The 24,668-nt window shown below is 37.6% G+C and overlaps 2 protein-coding genes across 2 annotated transcripts in view; both read left to right on the top strand.

Annotated features, from left to right (window-relative positions):
- The window catches only part of obscnb (obscurin, cytoskeletal calmodulin and titin-interacting RhoGEF b), a 131,005-nt gene extending 130,832 nt beyond the window's left edge, over positions 1-173 (top strand). The window contains exon 87 of the mRNA XM_041244678.1: positions 71-173. Coding sequence (XP_041100612.1) covers positions 71-83 — 13 coding nt within the window. The 3' untranslated portion in view covers positions 84-173. The remainder of the gene's footprint in view (positions 1-70) is intronic.
- Positions 174-11,095: 10,922 nt separating this feature from the next.
- LOC121312844 (obscurin-like) lies at positions 11,096-24,302 on the top strand. Its single transcript, XM_041244681.1, has 10 exons — positions 11,096-11,739; positions 12,071-12,238; positions 16,031-16,153; positions 18,325-18,489; positions 19,154-19,277; positions 20,159-20,398; positions 21,656-21,879; positions 22,842-22,917; positions 23,345-23,494; positions 23,775-24,302. Exons 1-10 carry the CDS (start codon positions 11,688-11,690, stop codon positions 23,947-23,949), a joined length of 1,497 nt encoding a protein of 498 aa, XP_041100615.1. The 5' UTR covers positions 11,096-11,687; the 3' UTR covers positions 23,950-24,302.
- The last annotated feature ends 366 nt before the right edge of the window (positions 24,303-24,668 follow it).

Below are 24,668 nucleotides of genomic sequence, written 5' to 3'. Positions count from 1 at the left end.
ATGTGGGTAACAGTCAGCCACAGCCACAGTGGAACTCACTTACTTCAGTGTGAACACTTTCTCTATTTAGGTCAAGGACTTGAACATGTGGGAACTGTCCCTATGAAGAAGTGGTACGAAATAGAGTTCAGCCCAACTGCTTTTCGTAAAAGGAGCTTCAAAACTGAAGGCATAGGTGCTCCTCCACAGTAAGTCCTTTAATAGTAACATACTGCAATGTTTTACATTTTGAGGCGCATTATGATAGTGATAGAGAGCAGAAGAGATCAAAGGATCCAGATTCAGGACTTCTGAAGTTAAAAACATTGTTTTTAGATTTATCTTCCAAGTATTAATTGAATTTTATGGGTTTCTTTTTTTTTTTTTTTCAGGATTGAGTCCAGCACACAGGGACCCCTCACAGGAGACAGAGTGGACATAATCTGGGAGACACAGAGTCAGGTTTACATTGAAACCACTACAAAATCTTGTGCTATTGTAACTCAGCATCAGAAAACAGGTAACATTCCATCTCCTGAGCACTGCGACTGTTCTCTTTGACAGTGACACCACAGTTTAGTCTATACAATGATTTCAGGAACATAAAAAAGATAGGTACTGTTTTGTGAATTAGAGAAGGGCCCATTTGATTGAAAATTATAGAGGAATCTCTCTGTCATTCAATTCTATTGGTATTTATGTTTTCTGCAATAACACTACACAACACAGTTTTAAAAAAAGTGTTCTGTTGTAATCACTGATTTAATTGAAATCAGACTCAGAACCCAGCATTACATATTTGACTTTTTAAAAAAATCTGTTATCTTTTGTAAACATTTACGAAAACAAATATATACGTATTTTAAGAATGCAGTTTTAGAAATTGATTTCTACAGTGCTTAAAAAACTTAGAACATAGTTTAAAGAAATAAAGAGAAATAAGTATTGTTTATCATGCTGACATAATTTATTCCTTATAGAACTTAATGTAAAAGAGAAAAAAAAAACCTGGTCTGTGATAGTTGCAGATGGGTTTGTGGGTATGTTTACTCTGCAATCTAACTCGCTTCCAATTTCTTATTCTTACTATGATTGGCTGCAGAGACAAAAGGGATAAACAATGATTGGATAATGTTTTTTTTAGGTGGGTTTTTATTGTGCACAGGTTTCCTAGTAACTGTAATATTATTTGTGTAATAGAAAATAAAAAAAGGACTTGTCCTTAATAGCTCTGTGTCACAGAGCCCAAATGTTCGAGTCTGAGTCTTTTGCGACCGTGACTAGAGACGAGTCTGAGTCTTTCGTGGCACTGATATCTATATATATCTAGATATATATATATATATATATATATATATATATTATATATATATATATTATATATATATATATATATAGATTCTTTCTCGTTATTAATCTTTCACTCTGTTTGACAGCTCTGGAAGTAGTAGGCCAATTACTTAAAGCATACTGATATATTGCTTATTTCAGCCCCACCCTGCATACACGTGACTATAGAAGACTTAAAAGTGCAGAGTGGAGATGAGGCCAAGTTTGAAGCAGTTATTGGAGGAAACCCAACACCAGAAATTACATGGTATAAGGTGGGCTAACCTTTGTATTCAAGTCCAGGTCTTAGTTCTAACTATGGGGTATACTCAGTTCATCTGAACATATTTAAATACCACTGTTGAAATCATTAAAAAAAGGTTCCTCCTTCCATTTTCCCTACACTAAAGAGACACACTCACTGTTATACTGTAAGTGTTCCAATTGACATTTGTCAGATAATTGTAATAGTTTACTTTTTGGCTGATTTCACAAAAACTGATCAGCACCAATCTGGGATTACTGTTCTTTACCTCAGGCAACATTAGATAAACTAAAATTACCGTTAATCTGGGGAATGAAACCAGCTCTTATTATTGCTATATATCACCTGATTAGGTGTGTTTTTGACAGTTGACGACTATCACCATAATGCTTTATTAATATGTATATATAATGTACATTTGAAGCTTTTCAATTAATCAATGTCTTTATGTGCTAATGAAAAAGAGATGTGGGTGGATTATAGTGGAGCTGTTAACCACAACAATAAGGTTATCAACCTAAACCGTTTCCTGCGCTTATTTTAGAGTGGTGTCTTGCTGTCTGCAAGTGACCGGGTATATCTGTATCAGAAGGATGCTGAGTGTTCCCTCACTCTGCTGACTGTTAGCAGTCAGGACAGAGGCATCTATACCTGTGTGGCCAAGAACACCTCTGGAGAGGTGTCCTGTAAAGCAGAGCTCAGTGTGCATGAAGGTACAAATCTGCTTCCTAATTCATGGGAAACACTGGAATGACTGTGTAACTAATGACTTATTAACTAATGGATGTCCACCCATGTTTATTTGCCAAATAGTATGGATTGTGTGTGGTGTGGAAATAATTGGTATAAACACAGTACTCCTTAGCATAAACGTTTTGTTTATATTACAAGTACATTTAAATAAAATGGCAATGCAAATCTGTACATCTTTTAAATTAAACTTCTTATTCTGGGTGATAAGTTCACTTTGGAAATTAAGTTATTTAATGCATCTACACAATATAATTGAACTGAAAATGAATGCAAAAGAAAATACTACTTTAATTCATTCAGAAATTATAATCTCACAAAGACTGCAAAAACATGATATTATGAAAATAAAAATATCAGCCTTATAGTTTTTACATTTTATTGTTTAAACATGAAGTTCAAAAAAAAGATTTGTAAAGATTTCTCCGATTGTCACTCACTCACTATACTACTGATTACTAAGTTCCATACACTGGTCATGAATATGATGTTATACAATATTTAGCAGGATCGGAAGAGAAGCAAAGTGATTCCTCTAAAGAATTGGTTAAGAGACGGAAACTACAATCCTTCTATGAAGTCAAAGAGGAGATTGGAAGGTATGTCCTTTGCTTTGTAGATCATACATTTTAGAGGGGAAGGGGGTCCTACAGCCAAAACTACTTCTGGGAAAATGTAAACATACTCGAAACAGTCAACAAGGCCTGCTTTCTAAAAATGCACAAATACAGATATTCTATGAGAGAAAGAGGATTTATATTTTACTGTAAAATTAACATGTTTGACACTACAGCTTTAAATTACAAATATATTTTCATAATCACACGTGTTTGCATAATTGTGACATTGTTGACAATATAACAAAATACTTGCAAAACTCCAAAACGGTAAAAAAACAAACAAAATAAAAACCAGGTGTAGTAAATGTAAATGATTTTTATAGACAGTGTCCACATCACAAAGACTGAGGGCTGAATTATCAATGCTGTTTACTCCAATTCGTCATTAGCACAATTTAATCAGAAAGGAGAAACCCAATAGTCACGAACAAGAAATAAACAACTAGGCTTGAATGAAGTATAAAGTTGTTTGTTATTCGTTTTAGATGTTTAATTGGTGTTTGTTCCATTCAGAAAAAAAAATGTGTTAATGACAATTTGAAGTAAATAGCTTTGAGAGTCTAGCCCTGAGTGTTCTCTGCCGTGTCGGATCCTGACAGGGGTTCCTTTGGTTTTGTGAAACGGGTGATTCACAAAGGGAATAGAGTGGCCTGCGCTGCCAAGTTCATCCCTCTCAGGACCAGCACTCGCGCACAGGCCTACCAGGAACGAGACATCCTGTCCAGAGTCAGCCATCCCAGGATCGCCTGTCTGCTGGATGTCTTTGAGACCAGACGTACCCTTGTGTTGATCCTGGACATGTATCCTTTTACAATGTATTATTTAGCTTGAATTAAATTATGTCAAATTGACATTTTCAATGCATCTGTGAAAGGCTTTTTTTCTTCTCTGAAATGCATTTATCAGACAAAACCAAGCATTGATAAGGTAATTACTGTATTAGGTTATTTATTAATGTACTTTTGACTTAGAAACTTGAAATTAGGGCTACAAGTGTAAAGATAATACTGAAGGTAAGATAGTTCTGGACATCTGAAGCACTCAGCACTAACACTGACCTTCACAAGTTCTTTCCTAACGTATTTTACTAGATGTTCCAATCAGGAGCTCCTGGACCATCTGCTGACAAAAGGTTCCGTCACAGAAAATGAGGTACGTGATCGTCTATTTAGGTGTCAGTGACATCTGCATGCCCCACCCACTTTATATGAGGATTCGATATGTACCTCATTCCACCAGCAGGGGTCATCTATCTATAACACAAGTGTGGAACATGGCATTGTCTGTTACACATGTTTCAACCTGCCTAGCAGATTCTACAGAGAACAGAAGCAAAGTTTTAATATATCTCTGAATGAAGGGCAATGTTTGAAGGTGTCTGGATTTAAATGTTAAATGGGTTAGATGTCTCAGCCTAGCTAGCTCCCAGCAGATGGACCCACATCACAAAAGCAGCATGTACACCTTAACAGCTGGTAGACATTAGTTACAGCAAACAATGTAACCCCTTTGTTAACACGATTCAAGTAAGCACACTGAATTACTAAATTACACTAAATGAGCTGTTAGTGTTATATGGTCTCAATATCAGTAAAATTGTTAATGCAGTGATACTTAATACAATGATGAAAGCTATAAATATTCCACAAGCGAAGATGATATATATTTTACATTGCGTCAAAATCCTCAGTTTTCTTTTTCATTGAAAATTCTGCACCTTTTATTTTTAGCTTTTCTGCTTAAACTACATGACTTTTTTTTTTTTTGTTCAGGTTAAGGTATTTATTCATCAGGCTTTAGAAGGTATTGAGTACCTTCATAACAAGAACATCCTCCACCTGGATATCAAGGTAACCTTTCGATACAGATAAATGGAAATGTAAACTAAGCTCTTACCACACAATTAAGAGTAATACCATTTTTAGATCGAAAACATTTTTTTCAATATTATTTGTAATTCCAGCCTACCAATATTCTCATGGTGCCGCCAAGGAGGGAAGAAATTAAAATCTGTGATTTCGGTCTTGCCCAACAACTTGACCTCACAAAACCACAGTATAGCAGATCTGGCACCCCTGAGTTTGTGGCACCTGAAATTGTGTGCCAGTCACCGGTATCCAAGGCAACTGACATCTGGTAAATTGTGGCTCCTATGACAACTTAAACTTTCCTCACATGAAGCAATCTTTACTGGTAATTGACAGTTTGTTTTTCTTAACAGGTCCATTGGAGTCCTAGCTTACTTATGGTGAGTTAAATTTCTTACTTATTTATTTCATTTTTTGGTAAGCTAATGTTAGGTCGTGGTCTTAAGAGTGCATATGAGCAATCGTATTTTAAACCTTATTCAAATTAATTGAAATTTGTAAAGTGCCATTTTTATATTACTTAGTTTTTGCAATTCTACACAAGTAAAATACATAACACAGGTCAGGACTGATAATGCATTTTGTTTTCACCAAAACTGATTTTGTTTACTTTCAAAGTTTGACATGCAGCTGTCCGTTCTCTGGAGAAAATGACCGTGCCACGCTAACAAGCGTTCGGGAAGGAAGGGTCTCCTGGGACAAACCTGACATCACATCAAGGAGCTCCGAAGCTCAAAATTTTATGAAAAGAGTCTTACACGTGTCCCCTGAGTAAGCCTTGCTGATGCTGTTTGTGTAAATCTCTATTACTTGTTATTTGTAATTTTGTAACATTTACTGTTTTGCCTTGGGAGAATTTTAAGTTTTATCGTTGCTCCTCCTCCTTGCTCTGTCCCTACTGAACATGTGCTGTCCCTAGTTAGCAATGGTTTTCAGGGACAAGTGAAAATATTATTTTGAGAATGCACTTTTTATTTCAAACAAAACATCTCACAAAGTAATGCTGTAAAATAAATAACCAGATTACAAAATGAAGCCATGGCTTAATTTTGTGCAAAAATAAAAAATAAAAAAGACAAAACCGCAAACTTTACCAGAATGTATGCTTATTGGCACTGTAGTTCTAAACAGCATTGAGGAGGTGAATTTTTTTAGAATTTTTTTTTTTTTTTTTTTTTTTTTTTTTCAAATATCTTTATAAGAAAAAACAGTACTGAAATGTTTTGAGAAAATCTAAAGACTTCACCTTGGAGTGTTGCTTTGCTCTTGGAAGAATTTGCTCAGCTGTTCAGACACAAACACAGCTGGTTGTTATAGACAGAAGCACGACCTGTTAGTAAATTGTAGTATACAGGATTTATTTTCAAACTGCACCAACTCCTAAACCATTAATCCGCTAATCAGCACATAGCACAGCATATCAGCAAACAACATCTATTACTGTTTGTTATTTAGCATCACAGTATGAATTTGCTAATTTTTTAGTTATTTTTTTTTAAGTTCCATTACCGTTTTTGTGATGTAAAACATTTCCTTTTCACTGCCACATTGTTTTAATCTCTGGCCATATTAATGCCACCGACCACATGTTTTGACAAAGTGTCTTTTTATCTGTACAGTAGAAAATGATCTTAAACAATTATTTCCATACAGTTCCATTACAGGTGGTGTTCACTGAACATTAACCATTTAACCACAGGCCATATTAATGATACAGACAATTTGCTTTTAGACAGTGTCTTTACAGTTGGTACATTGTGTATTCTGTGATTCTCTTACATTCAAAAAAAGCCGCTCTGCAAAATAAATGAACCATTTCACAGCACATTGATTTAAATATCAATGATACAGATTGTTTTTTTTTTTTGTTTTTTTACATACCGATCAATCTGACACAGCATTTCCCTTTGACAATACCTCTGGAAATGATTTCCTTTTCTCCATAAAAACTTCCATCTCTAGTTATGTATCAGTTCTGAAGATTTTAAATATGTTCCATTACTAATATGAAATTACATGGTACCATTTGCAAATGCAGTGGCTTTTTGTATAAAACAAAAGTTTCTTAAAGTTACAAACAAATGTAGTATTTGTCGATATTTTATGTACCGGTACATGCCAATACTGGTATATATTTTGTGTCCACTGGGAACCACTGATCTAGAATATCATGGCATGTCAATACATAATTGTCTTTAAATAAAAATAGTTAAAGATTTATACTGCGATATTGTGACATTTTGTTGTTTGGCTTCATCCTTTCAGGAAACGCCCATCTGCCTCGGATTGTCTTGGGCATCAGTGGTTTCAGGTAATTTTTAGTTTTTGTTAAGCCCCTTGTGGTATCAGTGTTCTTGACACTGGCTTGGCGATAGCAATGATATACTTTATTGTGTATATCATTTATTTATACTTTATTCTTACAGGGCAACCAGAAAAATCTCGAATCTGAAGTTATTAATATGAAAAGGCTGAAATTCTTTGTGTCAAGGAGCAAATGGCAGGTAATGATGTAGCAAGGTTTTTTAATTATTATTATTACTTGTTATGTGTTTGTTACCTCTGGTTTCAATGCATGTTTGAATAGCAAATTAACTACTCTAAATCCATTGGCATACCTTGGGATGGAGCCAATCAGCTTCTGAATAACAATTTTGTGATTATCAAGGCCACTATCATGGTCCTTAAGTCTAACTTATTTCTGCTATTTTGTAAAGAGCAGTAAAAAATGTATCAAACTTTTTTTTTTTAAATCCTATTTTTTTATGTGGGTTTGTACAATATATGTCCAGACTATTTGTTTGTACGGGTGTCTCAGATATAAACTCTTTTTCTTTTACTATAAAATTAGTTCAGTTTAAAACTAGATTTAGCTGTATTTCCAAACAGAGCAATTTTTACTACATTTGTCTTTGCAAAATTCACATTTAGAAAATATGAAATAAATCTAAACTATGCCATTATTTTTATTCTGTGCACAAAAATAAATAAATAAATAAATAAAAGGCATTCACACAAAGTTTGTGTCTTTTGCCACAGCGCTCTCTCATGTGCTACAAGTCTGTTTTGGTGATGAGGTCCATTGCAGATCTTCTTGATGGGGTGTCAGAGGACACCTCTCTTGCAGTCCCACGGCACCAGCTGGAAGAGAGCAGCTCCTCTTCCGATTATGAAGACACCACCAGCAGGGAGAAAGATCCACCAGTAACTCCTGAACTTCAGTTGCCTGTGTCTGGCAGGCAGTTCTCTGAAGAACATTTGAAAAAGGAAGAAGAGGCCTCCAAAGATCACTTGCGAGCAACTGAGCTTGAAACTCTTGCATCTTCAAGGACCAGCTTCTCTGATGGGTTAAAAAGTGGTAACCAACAGGAATCATCAGCCCAGGGTGACACACCACAGAAGAATATTTTGTCAGAGCACAGTGAGGTTCATTATGACCTTATGCGGCCTGTGTGTAAAGCAGCCACTGTAGAAGTGGAAGAACCCTCTGTGAGGCTGAAAGAACCATGCATTGATTTGAGGCGAGGCTCCTCAGAGGACAGTGCTCTGTCCTTGCAAATCTCAGAAGTAGGAAGCAGCAAAGAGACTTCCATGAGAGTACCCAGACACAGCCTCATCAAAAATATTTTCTCCATCACCACATTGGAAGGTTCCCCTATGTCTGCCAGGCACATATTACTGCAAGATGAAAAATATGCCAAGAAGCAAGACAGAGCGAGTATGTGCTTGATGAGGATGGGCTACTCAAGTAAAACTTTTAGTGGGCTTAGAGAACCCCTTCTTGAACATATTGATGCAGACCAAAACAGGCAGATGGCCATGGGCATCAGCAATGGAGGACACCTGCTGCATACCCCAGTGGCTATGGCTAAATCCAACTCTTTTGATAACGGAGACAGAGTCTCCCATTCCGATGTGGCTAGATCCCGGAGAAGCAGGTCCTTAAATGAATACAAAGGAAAGGCCTCTACACATTTGGAACCAAGAGAAGACAGAAAAGCTGCAGAAACCTATGAAGTGTCAAGTACGACTCAAGCATTGCTGGATGAAAACAAGGTTGTACAATCTGATGTGGATCCTGGACAATTTCACGAGCCTGTAGAAAAGGCTGCAGAAAAAGCAAGTCAAATCGTGAATACAGAAGCAAGTGAAGTATCAGCAATTGAGCGTATACAACATTCTGCTTTAACAAACAGTGACATCACTGGTGATGATAAGTCTGTGAACTCAGATGACAACATAACCCCTGGATCTTCTTTGCTGCAGTGTATAGTAAGTGATAGGGTTTGTCTGTCGGAAGAAATTAACATTTTAGAATCCGGACCTGTTCCTGAGCTGAATGTAAAGTTATCACCTCCAGATGCACAGGCACTTTCTAGAGATACAATATCTGAGTCTGAGGCAGTGTCAGTAATAGGGCCTATTTTCGTTGAATCAACTACACCAATGTATGTAATGCAAGAAGTCTCTGATTTACTGAACACCCAGTATGGATTCTCGCAATTTAAGAGACCCAAGAGTTTCTATCTGTCACTTAAAGCTTTAGAAACATTGGAGGCAGAAAACAGAAGCTACTTTTTGAAAGCAAGTTCAGACGGAAGGATCAAGAAATCTAGTGCAACAGGAATCTTCAGTCCAGGCGATGAATCTCCAAAGAAAGAGAAACCCAGTTTTCAATCTCAAGTCTCAGCCTCTGGTTCTTTAGCTTCTCAATATTCCAATGTAGAACCTTTTGATTTTGAAGTTCCTTCAAAGCATTCTACCATAGAACCTATGATTTTTGTTACTGCTCCTGTGGAGACTGATAGCTGTGTACAAGTATCCCAAGAGCTTTTATCTGTACCTCTTGAATCTAAAAAACAATGCCCCGTAGATGCACTGTTTGATGATTGCATGTCAGCTTCAGGAATGTCATTGGATGCTTTAGAGGCGGAAGAAAATTCAGAAGTGGAAACAGAGCTTTTGAACCTTTTGGAAGACATCAGTAATGATGGTATTTATCCTCTTTTGGATACAGCCAGATCTGGAAGGACAAGTAGTATCCCAGAAGAAGACATTTCTTTCCCAGTGGAATCAACATGTCAGACTGATGTTAATGTGAAGCAAGCACAGAGGAACCAACCAGATCCAACTCATCAAGCCTCCTCCACCCTTAAATCAAAGCCCAAGTCTACTAAACCAGTAAGACATGGCCTGTTCCAATTGTTCAGAAAGAGTAAGACAACAGAACAGCCTTCCAAGTCGACAGGGAAAGTTTCTCCAAAACAGACTGAAGAGGAGAAAAATACAGAAAGTGGCTTTCCCTTATCTTTGCATCAACAGCAACAGAAACCCTCAGATTTGTCTATAACAAAAAAGGTCAAGGCTTCTGTCTCTAGTATTTCAAGGGCAGTCTGGGGAAAGCAAGCATGTGAAAAGGACAGGAAGGGAGGTGAGATGTCTTGCTATCAATAAGGTGGTATTGTATACAAAAGATAAAAGTCTGGCGGTAGTGATCCAACACCTTTGTGTGGAGACACTGTGTACTTTAATATACCCTTCAGACTAGGTATGCAACAGTTATGATTTCACCAAGCAGAAACCAAAACTGACATTTTCATAAAATTCCAAACCAAACAAAATCTACAGAAGATAAAACTGAACCAAAACCTAAATCAAATAATTCCAGTTTTGAAAACCACACGCTGCAGTTCTACTCAGGTGTGATCTGCACATGATTTGCCACTTCCTTCCAACCGCAACAACAATGGCGGTACCGGGAAAATAATAAATGAATACATTATTTTATTTTTTCTACATCGTGTCTAATAGTATAATACATTAGTGTGAGCAATGTAATGTCATTATTCAGCTTATTTGTCACAGTTAAAACAATTATGGTATGTCCCATTCCTTTCTTTTAAAGTTTTAAACTTTAATTTATTTTTACCAAAAATATCCCGATTGGACATCAACAGCTGAAAGATTAAATAATAATAAAAAAAACACCCAGATCATTACCAGCTTGCATTAATACTCCATACTCTCCATTATACAGACAAACACACCAAAAAAAGAAAGATTTGTACATATAATGGACAATGGAATACATAGAAATGTGAGCCTTCTTTGATGGTGACGTTAATAAACATTTGTTTTTCACTGCAACTCCAATTTTAGAACCAGATCAGAGTCTAGAGCAGCAGGACAAGCTCTATGCGGGTGCTTCATGTTCCTTAAAGAGAAGATCTGGATTATTCTCTTTTAAACTGCCTGCCTTCAAGAAGAATAAAGGTGAAGTAGTATCCTATTGCTAATACTCTTCAATGCTGAAATGAGTTTTGATTCATATGCCTGTATCACTGGATGATCACTGATGTGGACTCCACCAATAAAGTTTAAAGAACCTCTTTATGGTCTCTGTAAAAGGGAACTGGATCCGCTTTTAAGAATGTGGAGTGAGACGGAGGGTTTTCTTTGAATGCTGCCACAAATTCTAGCAGAGCTGTTGCTAGGGTACCAAAAATTTTATAACCTAGTATTGTATACCTTCATGAAATAGAATAGAATTTCAGCTTCGACAGAGAACACCCACAGTGGAATCAAGTTTAGCTAGCTAGGTCTGATCTTTTTTTTTCAACAATAAACTTTATTTACAACTATGCAAGGGACAGGAATGCAGTCCAATTAGGAGAAATGTACAGTGTATTGATTTTTCACATATTCGACATTAACCATGCCAAGGTGTGAGTGCTCTTGCTATGCTGTTCTATATTCCCAATTATATGTCAATGGCTGGACTTACAAGCTGGCCGTCTTTCTTTTCTTGTTGTACCAGCGCCATCGTTTTTCGAGGAACTCCCGGACCAGGCCGTTTCTCTTGGTCAGTCAGTAATAATGTCCTGCAGAGTTACTGGCCACCCACCCCCTGAAATTCGTTGGTATAAAGGTGACAGCTTGTTCTTTCATAACATTTTCTTTGTAACACATCCAAAGGATATGAAAGCTGATGATTTTAAGCAATTAACTAGTCATATAATGTTTTTTTTTTTCCTGCTGCATAGCACTTAAAGGGCACAATCACAGCATGAGGTCCTACACCGGTCACATTGTCACATTGCATATCATGATACCTACAGTAGTAAGCCCCCTTTGGTGTTGGAAATCCTGTATACAATAACATGAAGTGTGCCACCAAGAGAGATTATGTGACCCAGAAAATATTTTTAAGATCACACCAGGATATTTCATGAATTGTGGTTGTTATTGCTGTCTTGTAGAAGGCAGTCAGTTCCAGAGCAGCAGTCGCATCTTGTTGTCAGCGATACCCAAAGAATGCCACACATTAACTATCGTATCTGCGGAAGAGGAGGACCTGGGCAGTTATAGATGTGTTGCGACCAACCCAGGAGGTGAAGCATCCACCTCTTGCACGCTCATTGTGTCTGGTAAGTCAGCAGCAAACAACATAATTAGAATAATGTCCTGGTTAAATTAAGATGGACATCAGTAACTAAAAATAAGGTTAGGCAGATTATTGAGTTTATTTTACTTGAGCCCAATACTCCTGTATTTCTGTAAAACTTGCAGTGAGAATTTCTTACACTGTTCAGTAACATTACTTTAAATCATCAACTCAGTCATGATTGATCTTGACACTGTAGTTTTCAGAACTTCAGTTTAACCCTCATTCACTTTATAGTTAAGCATTTCACTGTATTAATAAAAAAAAAAGGTTAAACCAGTATTTCTACATATAAACATAAAAAAAGTTCAGTATAGTTACGATCCTGACGTCTTCAATATCAACGGTTACCATGATCTGGACTGGCAAGGCAATGAAACGTCTGGTGATGCACGGCAACTTCTTTAACAACCACCCCAACAGAATTAGCTTTTTCTCCATGGAGATGGCAACTACTGGACGGCTGTAACCACCCTTCTGACTGGCACAACTCTTGACAGGTGCAGCCCCTTTCTATCCCTCAGGCAAAGTCTAGTGTTCTCTATCTACATACGTCACAATGTTCCTTGTATGTATCAGAGTAGACACATTATTAACCGCGCCCAGAATTTAACTTTTGTTTTCTTCTTTTAAAAACCAGTTCAGGTTCTGGGTCCAATAAATCTTTACTAACTTTTCACTTGGCATCTTATAGCACTAATCTTTTCTAATTCGATGTATTACGTAAACAACATTGACTCACTGTGCTGCCGAGACCTAGGCTTTCTCTTCAGTTTTCACAGTTATGGTCAGAGAAACTCAGTCTTCTCTTTAAGTATATCTGCAGTCCTTTTTATTTACTTTTTGTTTACTCAGCTCTGGCTCACATTTGCTCGATGACTTTTGACTTGCAGCAACTTTTTCTTAAAAGTAAAATATACAAAAACAGCAATACACACTCCAGTGTAGCGTACAGAACACTTTAAATAAGTTTCTGAAACAGCAGCAGGCTTTCCTTTGTTAAAAAGAAATCAAACTTGTAATTTATTAAGTAGCACATGTTTTGATAATGGTCACTCAATCCTCCATCTTGTCTCTCTTCTCTCTGCTCTCTGCTAAACAGTCTGCTTTCTTAGTCACATCACATTCTGATTGGCTAGAGGTTGAGCTTTCAGTAAATTAACTGGCTATCAATCAGCCAGAGATTACACAGTTGGAATAGACTTCCCCTTTTTGTTAAAATTAGTTCTTAAGGCGAACACACTGAATTTATCCCTTACATTTTTTATGTCCCTTGCGTTCTTTACTTGTGTCAGCCTATGCACTGCCCATAATGAGTCCTTGTTCACTGCCATGTGTAAGAGCCCTGTGCTTCTACTTTCCAGAATTCTACTGGAAAATAGCATTGCAGTGTGGTCAAGTTCACCTCTAAATATGTGCATATTACATAATACAATCTGTATCCAGATTTGCAAGAGTGATATTAAACTAAACAAAACAAGCCTGTTTGACCATTTTTCAATGGAGCTATTCAGGTTGCTGTCATACTGCAGCGTCATTTTGCATGCACCGTGAGAACCCAAATGCCCAACATGTCAGAAACCAGCAGTTACAAAATAACTATAGGCAAGTAAAGGCAAGAGGTTTTTTTTTTTTTTTTTGCGATTGCAAACCCATATGTTGTATATTTATAATTAATCTTACAAAGTATGAATGAGACTTTGCCTTTAAAATCCTTCTCAGGGCTCCTGAGTGGCGCCTCCAGTAAAGGCGCTCCGTGTGGAGTACAGGATGTGCCCTATAGTGACGTCGCCATTTTGAGTCCAGGACGACCATGGGGTGGCGCACAATTGGCTGAGCGAAGCCCAGTGGGGGAGTGCCTGCCAGGGTGTCCTCGACTCACCACTTACCAGCAACCCCAGTGGTCTGACCGGGCGCCTGCGGGCTTGCCTGTAAAATGCTCAGAGCTTTGTTGTCCTCTGACGCTGTAGCTCTGAGGTGGCTGCATGGTGAGTCTGCCGTGTGAAAAGAAGTGGGTGGCATGATGGCACGCGCTTCGAAGGACAGCGTGTGTTTATGCTCGTCCCTTCCGAGTCGCTGCAGGGGTGGTAGCGGTGAGCTGAGCCTAAAAATAATTGGACATTCTAAATTGTGAGAAAAAATTTAAAAAATAATTGGCGACTACTAAATATAATTGCATAATTTCCATAATTGCATTTATTTATAAAACTTTATCTCTAGGTTAGGTTTTGCAAGTTGTTTCTAGTAGAGGGCCGCCTTGTTCTGTTTTATTGCTGGTTAGAAATGAAGGAATGTAAACGAATGGTTTGCAGTGCACAGGTGTAGTGGTGATGTAAGTGCTCCAGACAACTACAGTCACAAATTTCACAGTTCAAACAATTCTTTTATTTTCTTTTTGGTCAGCTTGACTGTTGAACTAATAATGCTGGCTCTACCCAACTATGGGTATTGCCAGCGTATAAACCAAGGGGTTTCAGGCCCAAAATAATAATGCAAAACACAGACACACAACACAGATACAGCCACATCTCCAGGTAGTAAGTGCTCTAGGTGCAGGTGCGTGGTTTAACAGTAGTGTTGTAAGTACTGCTGCAGTGCAGTCTATGTTTTAGAGTTGGTTTGAAGAGGTAGCTCCCGGGTTCGTATTAGTCATCTGACAAAAGACAAATACAGACAGTTACAAAACCAACAAAACACTTCACTCACAAGTACTAACAGGTTGTTTCCTAGCAGTAACCACATCAAAGGAACAGATTGCATCATTACAATCCCAATTATACCCTTAATCACGCCCTCTGCAATAGCTAGTCCAGTCATGTCTCCTCCAATCCACGACTGACACATTGCATACTGCTTTAGGGCGATTACTTCGGGCATTGTGACTCCGCTCTCCTTCCTGGCTGGCTTGCTTCCGACTGACCCTGGTATGAACTGCCAGACCAAGCAGTACAACACACTCTGTTCCTGTTAAACAGTGCCCTCACAAATCGGGAAGGAGATTGCTGACTAGGATTCATTCGCTCTCTGTCTCAAGGAGATTAAGTATCAGCCATCATTGACTGAGCAAGTCGAGAACCAGGGTCGGCTGTTTCCTAGTAGTACGTCACGTAATGATATGTTATTTTGGGTGCTCTTACATATCGCGGAGGCAGTGGAGGCGGTGACTGAAACAAATGCTGGTGCCAAGACTGCTTGAATGCCTAACATGAGCAGAGCCCTGTAGCCTTACTGCTGTCCCAGGATCTTCCAATTTTATTAAGAGAGAGAGGCTGTGTTAGCAAAATGAACAAACATTAATTGTAACCTATGGAGAATAAAAAGAGGTATGCAGGAAAGAACAAGATAGCACACTGTAGGTAAGGAGACAGATTAAATCTCTAAGAAGTTGACTGCAATTTACTATGGTAAAAGCATACCAAAGTGCAGAAAGGTTAATCACAGACATGCATGATGAAGCACGGAAAAGTGCAAAATCACAAACCAATTATATTTAGATTGAGTTGTGAGCTGTTTTTTTTAATTTTTTTATATTGACATTAACATTGGTAGGTACATGTATTAGCATAAATTCTTGAGGGGATTAGAATCTCTGTAATAGTGATTTGTTTTGTTTTGTTTGCATGAATTCTGGTCTCTGATTGGCTAATAAACACTGAACCTTCAGTACAGTTATGTTGCAGACACACTGGACACACTGTCTAAAAATATGTAAAGGGCAACACTGCCTGCTGAACTAACCCTCTAACCCTGGCCTTCTCTCCTGTGTTGTTTCCAGAGCTCCCCACCTGCCCCGCTGTTCCTGAAGTCACCCAAGTGGACGGTGATGGGGCTCTGCTGCTCTGGAAACCTGTAGAGTCCAGTGAGCCTGTCACCTACAGCATCCAGTACAGGACAGAAGGTAAAGGGACTGTCTCATTAATAGAAAGTATGATTTTGATACATGAGGCCATCCATGCTAGAAGGGAGCAAAACATAGGAATTATATATATATATATATATATATATATATATATATATATATATATATATATATATATATATATATATATATATATATATATATATATAGGTCTCTCTAGTCACGGCCGCAAAAGACTCAAACTCGAACATTTGGGCTCTGTGATACAAAGATATTAAGGACAAGTCCTTTTTTTATTTTCTATTACACAAATAATATTACAGTTACTAGGAAACCTGTGCACAATAAAAACCACCTAAAAAACCATTATCCAATCATTGTTTATCCCTTTTGTCTCTGCAGCCAATCATAGTAAGAATAAGAAATTGGAAGCGAGTTAGATTGCAGAGTAAACATACCCACAAACCCATCTGCAACTATCACAGACCAGGTTTATTTTTCCTCTTTTACATTAAGTTCTATAAGGAATAAATGATGTCAGCATGGTAAACAATACTTATTTCTCTTTATTTCTTTAAACTATGTTCTAAGTTTTTTAAGCACTGTAGAAATCAATTTCTAAAACTGCATTCTTGAAAAATACGTAATTTAAATTTGAGTTTACTGAAAATAAAAAGGAATGTAAAATAATAATCATATAAGTTATGATCATACTTTTAGAGCTTCTTATTTCATATCAGAAAGTCACTGTGTGATTAAATATTCTGTGTTTTGCTTCTAATCTCCATTTGTTCCCAGCACACGCCATCACTGTTTGCAAGAAACGTCAATAAATTCACCTGGTAAATTCAGTCGAAAATTGCTTACCGTCAAACAGGAAGATATCTGATAGGACAGAAGGACTTATTGATAGCAAAAAAAAAAAAAAAAAAAGAACATAATAAGTTAATACCACTTAATTGACCAAAATGAAAATGATTTATTATGGATGCGGGAAAAACACATTAAGAAAACACTGTGCCGCGTCAACCTAGAAATCTGTCTGTGTGAACTTCATGTTTTTATACCATTATGAACCTACACAAAGGGGAAATACCAGGGGCTGCTGGTTAACAGTGTTCGCTTGCTCGCTGAACCCCCAGTCTCTTATTAATGATTTGCGCTTCCCTTTTTACTACACCACACAAGACTTCATTGCTCCCCACATTGCATTTCATCTGTTAGGACAATGAAACAATATATGATCAAACTCAATTCACCTAAAACATTTATAGGTTTTCTACTGCTCCCCTGACCTCTCAGAATCACTCCCTGTTTCAAACCCTTTATTCCCAAGCCCTTCACAGTTGAAACCTGCTCTTCAGCGCCCCCTTTTTCCATTTCAGTAATACCAGATTTTCTGTATCTCCAGTCCTTCGGGCTGAGAGTCACCTGTTGCTCCATGGTTCAGTGATGGACCGACAAGATAGTTTCTCAGCGACCAACTGCCGCTCAACCAGGGCCACAAAGTCGTACAGGGTTTCGGGTTCGCCTTGTCCACCCACTTTCTGACTGAAGAGGGCATGGCTCTCAAAAAACGAAATGTCAGGACAGCTAAGCCATTTACCTGATGGTCAATAATTCTTCTTTCTGTAATGTATTTTACTCTTTCAAATTCTCCTCCTCACCCACCGCATTCTACAACTTCACAGACTGAGGACAAAGGGGAATTTTTATATACCCATTAATTAACAATTAATGCCCTTAAATGGACACCTGGCAAACTCATTATCTACATTTGTAGATGAATTATTACCTAACCCCAAAGGCTTGTGGGGAACGTTTTTTTTTTTTTATTATAGACAATGACCTGAACACCCTGGTAACAGTGCTTTCTATAGCTTTAGGCTAACATATTTTCCCCCAGTCATGCCATATATAAATATATTAAGCTAAAGAAAGGAAATTGCTTTGAAAACATTAGTACAAATACATATGTAAACTATTGTGCATTTGATAGCAGTAAAATTATGGGTGAAAGAAAGCCCTAATTTTTCAGAATACACTGTAACAAATAAATATATTATTGTAAGGTATTTCTTGAATGTGATCTGTTAGGAGTTGTCCACAAGTTTAATTAAATACAGTGTTTAGATCATAGTACATATTAATAGCCATCCCATATTCACGAGGGGCCTGCTGTCTGAAAGTTCACTCTGTTTCTTGTTAAGGAGGTGAATGGAGGACACTTGCTGAGGGAGTAGCAGACAGTTGCTACACTGCCAGCAAGCTCTCAGTAGGAGCAGTGTACTCGTTCAGGGTAGCCTGTGTGAACAAGGCTGGGATGGGACCCTACAGTGAGCAATCAGCAGAAACAACCATCGGAGAGGAACAAGGTGAGGTCCATCTCCCCTTAATGTGTAAATGAGTGATTTGAGGGGACTCTTCTATTGCATAAACAACTTTCAAAGCTGAGATGTCCCTCAATCATATTCAGCTTACACTAAAATGATCAGCAATATCAGAACCCAAGCCTGTGTTAAAAACTAATCTGGCAATATGCCTCAATCAAAAGGCCCCTGGGCTGTTTACAAATAATGGATACATTCCAGCAAACTTTTAATCAAATCACATATAAAGATTACCATTTACAGTGTGAACGATGGTGAAATCATCTGTTTCTGACACTAACCTTAACCTTATACCAGGAACCTTCTGTTTCCAAGGCTCTCTTGAGTCTGAGTCTATTCCAGGTGTGTCCATGCTGTCAGGCTGACTGGGGCAGTATGTTTGAAACTGACCAGGGGCTCCCACTGTTCCAAGCTGTTGAACCCTCTTGAGAAACAGAATGTGCTAAAGGGGTAATACCCTGCTGCTGGCACTGGTTATTTAAATACTAGGTTCATAAGCAATAATCATTATTGCTGAGTGATGATTTCAGGTGATTTTTGCACTTGGATGCTGTAGGTTTCATTGAGATTTAGTTGGGCAAGAGGATGTTTTGTCTTTAAATGTCTTTAAATAGTCCTTGATTGTTTTTTGTCTTTGCCTGTCTTGCAGAATGGCACATTCCCCTTATTCACACCATTCCGTCAAGGGCTGAGGATGAAGACAGCAAACCAGAGTCTCGATTACCCCTCTTTCCCATGCACGAAAGCTACACTTTTCTGTCTGAGATAAATAGGTATTGTATACAGGTCAATGACATGCTGGAGTCCTTGGCTGTCTATAAATTCTAAAGGGGCAGTTAATTTAGGTTAATTTAGTTAATTTAAGTTTGCAGCTGTTTTATAAAACACCAGATTGATACCATACTTTACTCCATGATTTTATGTATCAAGTATAAAATAACATTGGTGCATTTAAACTTTAAATTAACATATAGTCAGCATTTACATATCCAACCCTATATAATCTTGACTTCAATGATTGTTAAACGCATGTGACACATATTTGATTATTTCATTTTGGCCCGTTCCAACCCTTGTATCTTTTTTGTGTTCCCTGAAAAACTGACAATATCAAAAATACATATCTAAAAAAAAATACATCACAGTATCTAAAACTGTTTAATGGTTAACTGTTACATTACTGTAGCTTGTCTCGTTCGCTTTGTTTTGGCTGCATTTTCGTCATGTGAAATTGGAGGAAGCGCTGTGTAACTGCACAATATAAGACAGACTGATTTGGCATTAGAGAGAATTTAAAAAAAAAAACAAACAAAAAAAAACTGTTGGCTGTGACGAGTTGGGCTTTGTATCAGAAACCTGGTGACAGAGTCGGGAATCGCATGTGACGGGTAAGTGCATTGATTTGTTACATATAAATAATGGGGACTGATTTTAGTTTTAATACAAGAGTGGTAAAACACGACTGACATATCTGTGTAACGGGTATCCAAGCGCTGACTGTATTGTGTTAATTTTATGTTTTAAAACATTAGTGGTGTAAACTGAATAAAAGATTAACCAAAACGTATTAAATATGACTCAGTAGGCTCTGTTCTGTACAGGATGCTTTATTTATATCTCTTAATAACTCACTGTTTTTGTGTTTTTATTTCAGAGGTCGATTCAGCATTATAAAACAATGCAGGGATGAGTTCACTCAAAAGCTTTTTGCTGCTAAAGTTACACCCTATAATGCAGATAAGAGACACCTGGTGTTGAGAGAGTATCATATATTAAAGAGGCTGCGGCACACCCATGTGGTCCAGCTGCAAGCAGCCTTCATCACCCCCAAATACCTGGTCCTCATTGAGGAGCTGTGTGCAGGACAGGAACTGCTACACAACCTAGCAGAGAGGTAAGAGCACCACAGCTTTCTTTGTGACAGAGATGGAGGAGACATTTTGGGATATCTTTTGAAAAAAAAAAAAAAAAACAATCCATGTTAACAATACAAAATGAAACAGTACAACAAAAAACTTGCTAAAAAGATCTTCATTTCTAGGTTATTTTTTTTTTTGTTGTTTTTTTTCAAATATTAAGATAAACTCCACAATTATGTCAATTCGCATTACGCTTGAAAAACCACATACTTGGATAAAGGTGTCTGCCAAATAAAGAAATAATAAAAATAGATAGATTTTTAGGGAAAAGTTATATTTTAGTCCAATTATACCAGAGACGTGAGTGACTGCTGAGAAAAGACGAACACAGGCGTCACTGCTCGAATACACAAGCAGCAATGTGACTGAATGCTGAGAAAAGACAAACAAAGACATCACTGCCTGGTCTCTAATCATCCATGACATACAGGTAGCCATTTTCAAAGAAGCGTCATTAGCTTCCTGAGGAATTCAGAGAGAAGCTTTTACAATTTCAGCGTTTCCAACAAACAGTACCAGCCTGGACAGATCGGAAGTGCTGATCACATCCCTGTATTTTTTGACACGTCAAGCAATAACAAATTGGGAGTAAAACTGATGTGAGTAATCAGGACTGGAAATGAGATGCAGCACATAGCTGTAATGCTCTGTGTGACAGCAGATGACCGCAAACTGCCTCCATATGCGTAATTGAGATTATATCTTTGTAAGTGCTTATTTATTTGATGTTTTATTTTTTTCTCAAATTGAGGGTGGGAAATTTGGGCTATGTCTTAAATTCGAGGGCGTCTTAACCCTTTGCGGTCCTATGTCGGACCAGGTGAAACATTACAATTTTCCAGAGACCTGTGCTTGACGTCATCAAAAAGAGGTCAAGCACAGGTCTCTAGCTGAAATAATAATTTTAAAAAAGGGACGGACCTGAGCAATACACAGAGGCCCTGCACCACCGATCTAACATGGACATAAAAAAACAAGATAGATGACGTGCCTGACAGGCACCGAATAAATGGACTGCTAAAGGGTTAAATTCAGAGGAATACAGTAAATTTAAATTATATACAATTTTTACTTTTGTCATGAGCAGATATTTGAAATTACTAAGCGCTTTTGTTTGTTTTTTTTATGAAGATTGTTTGTTAAACTACCAGAAATGGTAAAATCTTTCCAGATATATCCCATGTTCCTGCTGTTGCTAGGTCCTGTCCTAAAATATTTTTTTCTCCATGTAGAGACTCATACTCTGAGCTGGAGGTGAGAGAGTTTCTCCTGCAGATTCTCAGTGCTGTCCAGTATCTCCACTCAAACCACATCCTCCACCTCGACTTGAAGTCTGACAACATGGTTGTCAATGAGAACAACGTGCTGAAGATTGTGGATTTCGGCTGTGCGCAGGCGTACACTGCGGGAAAGCCTCTGATAGTAGAGAAGATTAAAGAACAGTCTGAAAACAGAGGTGCGACCCCTTTATCTTTAATTCCACTTCTTTTTATGGTTCCACGATAAGGTATGTATTAAAGTTCCTATGACTAAGTAATTCCAATGCACCTCACCTACTGTAAAAACCTTTGTATAAGTCTATTTGCTAGGTATTTTTAGGAGGTCCTAAAAAGGTCGGGAGCGACCTATAGGCTTTTTCTTGAAATTGTTGTCTCAAAAAGGGGACACACACACACAACTTACACACTGGTGCGACTTATACATCAGTTTTTATGGTATGCCTGTTTAATATATTTTAAAAATATAAGCCATCACAATGTTGCACTTCCTCCACATTCCCGCTTTCCACTTCAAAAGGTAACATGAAGGTAAGCACATATGCTGAAAACAGATAAGTACGGTACTGAGAAGGCTAACCAAAGTATCTTGTGGGAGTCTGAGTTCTTGTAAAACTCCCAGAACTAACTCTTCAATCACCAATCAATTTTTTCAACATCCATTCATTCTGGCAAATGTGCAGATTTTGTTTACAAAAATACAGTTATGTTTTTATCTATATAAAGAGCATCGAAGTGGTTTATTGTGAAAGAAACTCTAAAAATAATAGATCGATTTATATAAAAAAATCGGATACAAGTTTACCATAATGGGTGCATGTTTAATATAGGAAAATGTGAGACCTACAAAGTGAAGGCATATTAGGTAAGATTTACTGGAAGTATTTTGCAAGCTCTATGTATTTTAAGAAATAACAGCAGTGTTATTTTTAAGAATACATGCCAAATAGCTATGGCAACTATTAGGTATGCAACAGAATATATACGCATAACACTGTTTAATAAAATAATATAATATTAGTAGATGCAATACTGGTTTACCCTTTAGGTAACTGGGTTAACTTTAATATTGCAGACTGTAGTTAAAGTATGTTATAGTGTTTTTTGTTTTGTTTTGTTTTCTATATTGTGTTTCTTTCAGCTCCAGAAATCCTGGAAGGGAAAGGAGTTGGACCAGAAACAGACATTTGGAGCATTGGTGTTTTAACTTTTGTCATGTGAGTGCATTGCAAGCCGTCGTGTTTGAAATGAGCAGTTCATCCTAGTGCAGGATTACAGATCCTGTCAACATATTGTGGGCCAGGCCTTCTGCTTTTGCAACAAATGAAGCAGTTTCTAGTTTTGCAGTGCAGTCATTGACTTTATTGTGCTATAGAGGCATTAATATTATTGGCTGTAAGTGGGCTAAACATGACTATCTAGTATTCTGATTGGTTGGTACAATGTTGACAACCAATCAAATGGGATTTACTGTGTAGAGTTTAGTTTGCCATAAACTTTCATCTCTGCCTATACACAGTATGTCCGTCTTTGTATCTAGTTATCATTGGGCTATCAAGTAGTGTCAATAATCCATAAATTCTATTAAAAAAAAAGTTCACAGCTGAGAATAAACAACTGTCAAATAAAATGTTCTGTTTGCAGGCTGAGTGGAGACTGGCCCTTCGCTTCAGACATAGACTGTGAAAAAGAAAAGAACATAAAGATAGGAAAGATCAAATTTGGGAGATGCTACCCGGGCCTGTCCGAGGGAGCCGTGCATTTTGTGAAGTGCAGTCTGAACAATAAACCCTGGTGAGAGCTCATTACAGAGACGCCAAGTGTCTTTGTTTATTTTAAAATAAACTAGAAGACTGTAGACGATTCTGGGTTTGTTTTAACTATATTATAACTTACCGCCGTAAGGACCTTCGGGAAAACAGTGGTGCAATCAGTATTTCAGATGGCATATTATAGCTGAACAGAATAGCTGCCAGGATAAAACAAAACAAAAATACTCTTGCAAAGACCATTAGGAGGAAACCATTGTAAAGTAGAATTTCTATTATGCACAAAAATGTATTGCTTGTTACAGGGGAAGGCCTTCTGCATCAGACTGCATTGTGTTGCCATGGCTATGTGGAGATCAAGCCTCTAAACAGCGGCACTCTGTTGTCTCCTTCCCAACTGCAAAACTCCACGGCTACCTGAGGGAGCGAGAGAAGAGACGGTCATACCATTGCACCAAACTGGAGGTCCCAATCCAGTGACACTTCAGCATGGGAAGTGGCCAATCAATAACTCTCCTGGATGGTCTGATGTAAAACTGCTAGATTAAAGAGAAACTGAGTTTCTCTCTTGTTTAAAGATGTACCTCATACCCTTAATAACCGTTTTCCTACCTTTCATTTACTAACATTATATTTCTCTCCTTGTGTGTAATGGAGTGAATAATATCACCACGTGGTAAAGAGTGTAAATTTGCATAGACAGCCATTTATCTTTTGGAATCCTTACCTCAGTGCTAAAGTTTTCTAACTGTGGAACCATGCTGATTGAGATTTCAAACACAAAACTGTTTTCTGATCTGACCTCAATAATAAAGACTGGATGTTAAATTAAACTACTGCATGTTGTCTTACTGTGGCTGCGGCAGCAGACTTATGTAAAGATAATCAAAATGCAATAACATCATTGCTTGAGACAACAGAAAATGTCAGGAAATACATTTATCCTGCTCTGGTTGAAAAATACCAACTTAAATAAAAAATAGATCACACAGTGACCTACACCTACAGTATGCAAAACATCTCTCACACACACACACACGTGTGTATACTGGGCAGCGACTTTACTATTTCACTGTCACATTCCCGGCAGTGGGTAATAAATATAATTCACAGAATTCAGACAAACTGACACTGTCAATAAATAAAGTTTATTATTATTAATATCTGGAGTGTCTCACATTAACTTTATTAAAAGTTGA

This window comes from Polyodon spathula, chromosome 3, assembly GCF_017654505.1.
Source record: "Polyodon spathula isolate WHYD16114869_AA chromosome 3, ASM1765450v1, whole genome shotgun sequence".
NCBI lineage: Eukaryota > Metazoa > Chordata > Actinopteri > Acipenseriformes > Polyodontidae > Polyodon > Polyodon spathula.
The sequence above is the reverse complement of the archived record's forward strand: the minus strand, read 5'-3'. Positions and strand labels throughout refer to the sequence as shown.

Coding starts and splice junctions, on each gene's coding strand:
- LOC121312844 (XM_041244681.1), top strand. CDS start 11,688: ATGTCCTGCAGAGTTACTGGCCACCCACCCCCTGAAATTCGTTGGTAT. Junction 12,239..16,030: donor TTGCACGCTCATTGTGTCTG/GTAAGTCAGCAG, acceptor TGTTGTTTCCAG/AGCTCCCCACCTGCCCCGCT. Junction 19,278..20,158: donor TTTCTGTCTGAGATAAATAG/GTATTGTATACA, acceptor TTTTTATTTCAG/AGGTCGATTCAGCATTATAA.